At 43.5% G+C, this 8,131-nt stretch overlaps 1 protein-coding gene across 1 annotated transcript; it reads left to right on the top strand.

Annotated features, from left to right (window-relative positions):
* The first annotated feature begins 21 nt into the window (after nt 1-21).
* PLA2G12A (phospholipase A2 group XIIA) lies at nt 22-5,576 on the top strand. Its single transcript, XM_054202627.1, has 4 exons — nt 22-610; nt 1,645-1,721; nt 2,792-2,957; nt 3,987-5,576. Exons 1-4 carry the CDS (start codon nt 397-399, stop codon nt 4,103-4,105), a joined length of 576 nt encoding a protein of 191 aa, XP_054058602.1. The 5' UTR covers nt 22-396; the 3' UTR covers nt 4,106-5,576.
* The last annotated feature ends 2,555 nt before the right edge of the window (nt 5,577-8,131 follow it).

Below are 8,131 nucleotides of genomic sequence, written 5' to 3'. Positions count from 1 at the left end.
GCCTCCTCTCGCGGCCGGCGGGCGGGGGAGAAGGGCTCTGCCCGGCCTTCCCCCCTCAGCGCCGTGGCCGCTCTGGCTCTCTCTAACCCGCCCCGCTCCCTCTCTCGGCCGGCCGCCGCCCAGGACAAGGCGCTGTGGCCGTGACTGACAGGGCGACCCGCAGCCCCGCACCAGGCCGCCCTTCCCCTCCGGTGGAGCCCCGCCGCCGGGCAGGGCCCCCCTTCCCTCAGGCCCGGGTTGGGCGGGCGGAGGCGCGGCGGCAGAAGCCCGGCCCCTCCCGGCTGAGCGGGGGCGGTGCCGATGATGGCGGCGGCGGGCCGGGCTGGGCCGGCGGGACGCTGCGGGCGCGGGCAGGCGGCGGGGGCTTAGCGGGCGCCCGGCGGGGCGCCGCTCGGCATGGCCCGCGCCCTACGGATGCTGCCGCTGCTGGCGGCCTGCGCCTGGCTGTGGCCACGGCCGGCGCGGAGCCCGGAGGCGCCGCACACCCCCGACTGGCGGATGACGCTGAAGACCATCCGGAACGGGGTGCACAAGATCGACGTGTACCTCAACGCGGCCCTCGACCTGCTGGGCGGCGAGGACGGGCTCTGCCAGTACAAGTGCAGCGACGGTGAGGCGGGCGGCGGGCGACCCTTGTCCTCCCTCCCTCACGCCACTCCGGGCAGCACGGGACGGCACGGCCCGGCCCGCTCTGACCGGCCGGGGCTGCGAGGGCGAGCGGCCCGTCCCGGAGCCGCTCCGGCCGCTGAGGACACCTCCTTGCCTCCCGCAGGGTGCCGGGCGGGCGGCGCGCCAGCGAGGGGGTTTCTCGCCCGGCTGGTCAGGAGCGGCCCAGAGGGGAGGGTCGCGTAGATCCTTTTGGTCGCCCCCGGCTGGATCGACTCGCCCGCGGCTCGCCGGGCTGGACTTTCGTTGAGTCAGGAGATGAGTTTGGCGGTGGCAGCCCGACTGGCTGCAGGAGAGGCCAGGGCAGCGTGGCGTTTGCTCTCTGCAGTAGAATATGCGCTTTTCAAACGCGTTTTTTCTTCGCCATTACTTTTAATTGTGGCCTCGGTTTGTTTCCGATAGCGAAACGAGGTGAAAGGTCATTTTTCAAATTAACTCCACACCCTTCCTTAACTTGGGATGCAGAATTCCCTGTCTTGCTGCACTAGTCAGTGTTCAGGAAGACGTGACTTCGGCAGTCTCTACAAATTTAATTTTATTAATGCTACAGTTGTAGAAACAAAAAAAAAGATGTTTCATTCCAATTAATTTTTAACCTAAAAAAATTAGAGCACTACTGTTGCTTGCATATAAAGCATAGAAGTGTTATTGAATTCACCCTAAAGTACTCCATTCTTTCATGTACTCCTACATATCGCACACTTAACCGACACATTAATTTTGGTAACTCAAGCTCTTTTTTTCTTTAACATGTGTTCACGTGTCTTGTCCCCTTTTTTAAAAAAAAATGCTTAGTACCCCGAAGTTGTAATTTGGTAATAATTGTTGATATTCAGGTGCCTGAATATATGTTTAAGTTAAAAATATAAGTGATACTTATCCAACAAATAGCCCAACAAATGCCTGTGGTGAGTTTTGACAGTACTAAAATTCTGTGCAAAAAGTCTATTTGAGGAATGATAAATTACTTTTTTTCAGGATCAAAGCCCTTTCCTCGCTACGGATATAAACCTTCACCACCAAATGGTTGTGGATCCCCTTTATTTGGAGTTCAGGTAAGTGTTTCCGTTTTGGGGGCTTCTTTATGTGTCTTTCATACATCGACTTTCCTCAGTGTGGCCGGTTTTTTTTCCCTCCCCCATTCTAAGGATGAGACAGCATCCGTGTACAATGTCCTTGATGTTATTAGCTTCAGCACGTGCTTTGGTAAAAACACATGGAAAATGTTAGTATTATAAGCGAACATAGCATAAACATTTTCATAATTGACATAAATTATCAGGATAAAAGAGAAAGATGATGATTAACTTCTGATTTTTTAACCGTGTTTTGTTCTCATGATCTTGAAAATGATGAGTAACACCAACTGTAGCCCTGTGAGTGGAGAGTTTGGCTCTGACTCTTGCTGTCCTTATTGATGCTAACCCATTTTCCTTAATGCTATAAAGAAAATATGGGTTATCTTATGTACTGGCTCTGGCTGGGATGGAGTTAACTTTCTTCCTGCACGCTGCATGGTGCTGTGTTTGGGATTTTTGGCTAAAACTGTTGATGGTTTTGGCTATTGCTGAACAGTGATTGCGCAGCCTTGGGGCTTTCATTTTTCTCCTCACTCTGCCCATCTGCCACCCCAGAGCGCAGGCTGCGGCTGGGTAAGGGGTTGGGAGGGGACACAGCTGGGGCAGCCGACCTGAATTGGCCAGAGGGATATTCCATATTACACAGTCATGCTCAGCAATAAAAACTGGAGCAGTGGAAGAAGGGAGGCGTGATGGTGTGGTGTGTGTGTTTGGCTTCCGAGGTGGCTGTTGTTCAGGGACTGGCTGAGCATTAAACTGTCTTTATCTCCACCCACCAGTTTTCTTGCTGTTTTTCTTCCTATCCTCTCCTCCATTCTGTGGAGGGGGGTGGGGGGTTGAGCGAGCGACTCTATGGGTGCTTGGCTGCTGGCCGGGGTCAAACCACCACAGCTTACTAGAGGTGAACAGCAAAATACAGAGATAAGTGAATGACAGCTGGATTGATTGTGTTAGTTTTTGATTTCTAACTGTTATAGTCTATTCATAGGCTATACCTTTCTTACTGGAATACCAATGGAGCGGGGGGGGGGGGATTTTCTTCGCAGTTTGACATCGGTATCCCTTCGATGACAAAGTGCTGCAATCACCATGACAGATGCTACGATACTTGTGGCAATAAAAAAAATGATTGTGATGAGCAGTTTCAGTCCTGCCTTTCCAAAATTTGCAGAGATGTGCAGAAAACGCTTGGAATCTCAGAGAGCGTCCAGGGTAAGGGTGAAAAAGCCTTTCTTTTTTTCAAGTTTAACCAAGCTTATTTGGTAAAGAATATTTGTGCAGTGCAGTAATGCCACGTTTTCATAAGCTGATGCTATTGCTGAAAGATGCCTAGTTCTGTCCTTCTGTCATGCAGCCCGGACACTTGTACAGCAGAGAAATAACACAGCGTAGGAAAATGATCTGAGTTAAAACTAACCTTAGGCTGAAAAACTAACGCTTACCATTTAGGAATATGAATATGGGAATACGACTTGATCAAAATGCATGTATAATTCTTGCATTTACTGTAGTATAGCTGAATAGTCACTGTTCTGAGTGAGTTCTAAATGTCTACTATGTGTGATTGCTAGTAAACTGTAGGAAAACACTGAATTGTTTCCTTTTTATGAAGTAAGATATTAGAATAATACATTGTTATAGTGGAAGTAGTTAATGCTATAAATTTATGAATAAATTTTAGGTTTTTCAGTAACAGGATATATGATACTCCTTCTGGTTGTTGGCCTGCATCTGATCACTACATGACATAACCACACTTTTTAACTTAGACAATGTCACTTTTACAGTGCGTAGTCCCACTGAGAGCAGAGAGTTTTTAGAACAAGCCCATGTTTGAACTTCTCTGATTCATTTCACTGCAAGGAAGTCATCATGTCAGTATTTAGTGTTAGAACTGGTGAATATTTGCTCAGTTCTGTTTAAGATAGCAACCTCTGCATAGATTGGGATGGAAAAAGTAAAGCAGCTCTTTCATCTTTCCAAGAGTAAGTGATGTTTCTAACACGGGTAACATTCCACACGCAGTGAATTTTCTTGTTCCTTTTGATTGGTGTATGAAAAGTCTTTACTCACAACTTAAATGATTCTGTATTGGTTTGGTCTTTCATTTGACAATCTACTTGCTATGCCCAGAGAAGATTGCTTCTTTCTTAAAATCATTCTCAGTTCACTAGAGTAATTTCTGTTAGTTTCATATTCTGTTCAAAGAGTACTTTTAACTGAACTCCTCTTTGCTTGCAGCTTGTGAATCAACTGTTCAGCTGTTGTTTGATGCCGTTATACATTTAGGATGTAAACCATACCTGGATAGCCAGAGAGTTGCATGTATGTGTCGTTATGAGGATAAGACAGATCTCTGAAAGAAGATACCGAGATCTCATAGTGTAGAATGAAGTCAAAGACTCAGCTGGAATGAAGCAAGTGTTTGGTTACAAAACTTTGCGCTTTTCATATATTACACACTGACATGAATATACTGGTTTGGAAGTCGCTATGATATTCTTCCTAATGTAAAAAAGAAACAAGTCTTCCTTCTCTTCCCCTTTATGCCAGAAGCTTGGAAACTGAAATTAGCTTCCTTTGGTGTATGTCCGCTCAGGGTATGCTATCGTAAAACACTAGTGACATTATAAGATTTTTAAGAAAACTACATAATGGGGAAATCAGAGGCGCAGGAAGAGTTGTATTGAATTCTCAGATGATTTTGAATATAGGTCAAATTTTTGGTTTACTCACAGTGGATGCATCTGATAGATCCATCAGGAAAGAGTGTTTTTTGTGCATTAATATGGCATATTAAGGAGCCTGTACTTCATGCTTTTGGTACAGTTGCCTTCAATTCTCTCTGATGTATGCTGTCCCGTGGGTTTGTTTTTAAAAAGAACAAAAACAAACAAAAAAACCCTAACCCTTAGTAAGGGTATATATCTGCACTACATATTTCTGCCTGATTCTATATCAACCTTACTTCTGCAGCCCTTTTCAAATCAAATATGTTGATCCTTTTAAGGCTTGACCACTAAAATGAACAGTTTGCAACCTAAGGATATACTTTTGATCTGACAAAATGGTGGAGTGTAGTTGCTGTGTTATTTTAAAAATGAAACAAATGTTTATTTTTCAAATAAAACCTTTTGTGTTGTGTATTATATGCATAGAAAGGATATATTGTTCAAAGAAGTTGATTTATATTTGTCTGTAGCACAACTTGGTATTCATCTTTGCTTTCATTTAGTCCATTCTGATAAAACATAAAAGAAAGTTCCACAGGTAGGGTCAGTATGCCCAACAAACCTTTCTATTTAAAATGCCCTCTGTGAGGCTGACGGATACTTGAGCCTGTATTTCTGTCATCTGTTCCCATGACCTCTGTGAGGCTGAGAAACATCTGAGCCTGTATTTCAGTCATCGGTTCCCTCTCTGACTTCTCTAGCTGAAATCACCTGATAAGTGAATTATTTGGGATTTGTTCTCCATACTGATCTTCCATTGCTTATCTACAGTTGTCAGACCTTGGTTAACTTTTGCATTAAGTCCTCTGTCAAAGATTTTGATTTGTTCTCCTGGTGCCATGATTCTGCCGTAGAAATCCACGAGAGGAGAGGACTGAAAATTAAAATATTGCATCTGTGAACAGGGAGTGGAAACTAAAAGCCTGAAATTCACCAGACTCATGGACTATAATGTGATTTCTCTTCTGGAAGTACTTTTATATATTTTTTTTCTTTAACAGTTGTTTGTGGTATTTTTGTTTTTGGTTTTTTTTTTCACTAAAGCTTACTGTACATGACACTGAATGTAAGTGCCTCATAGAATAAAGTTTCTGCTGAAGTTCTTTGTCCATGCTTTATAGTTTCTTTTCAGATTTATTGAAGTAGCACTGCTAGAGAGGTATTACTGTTGAGTTTTACAAAACTGTGTTTGAAGAACTTGTGGTTCATCTAAATTTGGTGAAATTTATTTTCTGTCACAGAATTGAAACTGCTCTGAATTACCCTGAAATCCCATGGCTGGAATGCTAGAAGTCTTTTAGCACCAAAGCAGGGAATGCTAACGGTGTTGTTTGTTTAAAATAAAAAAAGTACCACAATGAGTCCAAAACACTGTAAGTCAACTAGATGGTGGTTGAAACAAGCTTAAACTAGGTACTTAAATGAACGCAGACAATTTTCACTGTTGAAAAGAGCTGTGGTTTGTTCCCTGCTGTATTGACCTGTAATTATACTATGAAAGCCTTCCAGAGTTTCCTTCAAAACATTTCTAAAAATACAGAGCTTTAACACTGCTAGATAGCACACACATTGACAGTTCTGCTTGCAAACCAGAGGGAGCATTTGACCTCTTCCAGGGAGTCTTTACTTTGTGTAAGCTTTTCCTGTAGCAGAAATCCTTGATTACAGTTACCTGTAAACTATACAAAATACATTTTATAAGCCACAGCCCCACAATGAAGGCTAGCAATCACCCCCAGGATTAATCATACCATTTAACAACTTAGATATTTTTATATACACGTTAAAAAAGTAATACTATAAGTAGCAGGTCTTGGCATTTGACTCATTTACTGTATGCTTTTATGCAGTCAGTAATACTCTTTCAATATTGCAGTGAATTTTAATATTTTTTTTTTACAAGTGAAGTCTTAATACTCCCTCAGGCTATTTTGCTCTTCTGGATGATCTGAACAACAACAGTGTGTCCACAATCACACTCCCTTCTTTGAACTGCAGTTCTGATTGATGCATCCATAATGCTTTTTCCAAAAACACTCACATATGGTGGAGCTACTGTAACAATCTGAAACTGTTTCAAAACATGTACATGCATGTATAACAAAAACTTTCATATATTAAAATAAGCTGGAAATGCACAGCAGTCAAATGCGACCTTAGGCTTCATAGATGTGATAAGTTACTGGTGACTCACCTGAATGCGGTGGCTGACTGAGCATGCTGTTAGCCTGCAGCAAAACAAAGTGGAAAAGATGTTTGATTGTCTTACTAGGATCTCAGCCAACCGTTGGACTGAGGAACATAGCCAATACAAGTTCAAACTCTGCTGAACAGAAAGCTGTAACAGAGTCTTAAATCTACGTTCTGCAGCTGCTACTTCACACAAGAGTCTCGCAGCCATCGGGTGCAGGGGTAGCTCTAGTGTGAGTGAACAGATCTGGGATTTGCAGTTTGCAAAAAATGAATCTGCTGGATAAGGGTCTAAATGTTTTGTAGTGGAAGACGATAAACTCTTACAATTGTATCATGGTCTAACTGAAGTATAAATAAAGACAATTTAAACAACAGTTTTATCTTGATCTAGCTGCCTACTGGCAGCCTGAGGATAAAGTGTCCAAACAAGGGGAAAATATGCAAAGGCAATTAGAAATACCCATAGCTCCCTTAACCAAAAGGGAGACATCGTGTCTAAATGATTTAGTCATGCAAGAAGCCTGTGCAAACCCAGGCCAAACAGACTGGGTAAAAATACCTAAAATCCCACGCTAAATCTGCCTCCTTTTGTGCTTGTAGCAGCCATCTCTAAGAGTGTATTCACACTTGAGTTTATCCTAGTGCCCACCTATAAATAGGCCAGATAGGGAATTCAGATCCATCCATGCTACAAATCTGCAAAGCTTTTATACAGAAGGATGTTTTTTTGTCATTGGCTTTGTTTTAGAAACGGTTGTTTCTTATGCAATCAATCAGTAAGTGCCATATAGTGAAAAGACTGGGAATATCATAGAATGGTTTGGGTTGGAAGGGACCTTAAAGATCATCTAGTTCCAACCCCCCTGCCATGGGCAGGGACACCTCCCACTAGACCAGGCTGCTCAAAGCCCCATCCAGCCTGTCCTTGAACACTTCCAGGGATGGGGCATCCACAACTTCCCTGGGCAACCTGTTCCAGTGCCTCACCACCCTCATAGTGAAAAATTTCCTCCTGATATCTAATATAAATCTGCCCTTTTCCAGTTTGAAGCCATCACCGCTCGTCCTATCACTACATGCCCTTGTAAAAAGTCCCCCTCTATCTTTCCTGTAGGCCCCCTTTGGGTACTGGAAGGCTGCTGTCAGGTCTCCCTGTCTCCCTGGAGCCTTTTCTTCTCCAGGCTGAACAACCCCAACTCTCTCAGCCTGTCTTCATAAATATGACAACAAATAGTTATAATAGTTATATAATATTAACAAATATCTGCATTTGTTAACATACGTTGGCACTCTCTTCAATACCTTGATGCTCTCCTCGCAGTTCTAAGGTCATCAAAGAGAACTGGTGCAAGAACAGAGCAAAGCTGCAAAATTATCTACATCCAGACCTCTCGAGGGTTCACATGTGGGTGCTCGGATGAAAATACATTTTGAGTAACAGTAGTCTTACAGCAAAGGAAA

This window comes from Rissa tridactyla, chromosome 5 (genome assembly GCF_028500815.1).
Source record: "Rissa tridactyla isolate bRisTri1 chromosome 5, bRisTri1.patW.cur.20221130, whole genome shotgun sequence".
NCBI classification, from domain to species: Eukaryota; Metazoa; Chordata; class Aves; order Charadriiformes; family Laridae; genus Rissa; species Rissa tridactyla.
The sequence above is the reverse complement of the archived record's forward strand: the minus strand, read 5'-3'. Positions and strand labels throughout refer to the sequence as shown.

Coding starts and splice junctions, on each gene's coding strand:
- PLA2G12A (XM_054202627.1), top strand. CDS start 397: ATGGCCCGCGCCCTACGGATGCTGCCGCTGCTGGCGGCCTGCGCCTGG. Junction 1,722..2,791: donor CCCCTTTATTTGGAGTTCAG/GTAAGTGTTTCC, acceptor TTTTCTTCGCAG/TTTGACATCGGTATCCCTTC. Junction 2,958..3,986: donor AATCTCAGAGAGCGTCCAGG/GTAAGGGTGAAA, acceptor CTTTGCTTGCAG/CTTGTGAATCAACTGTTCAG.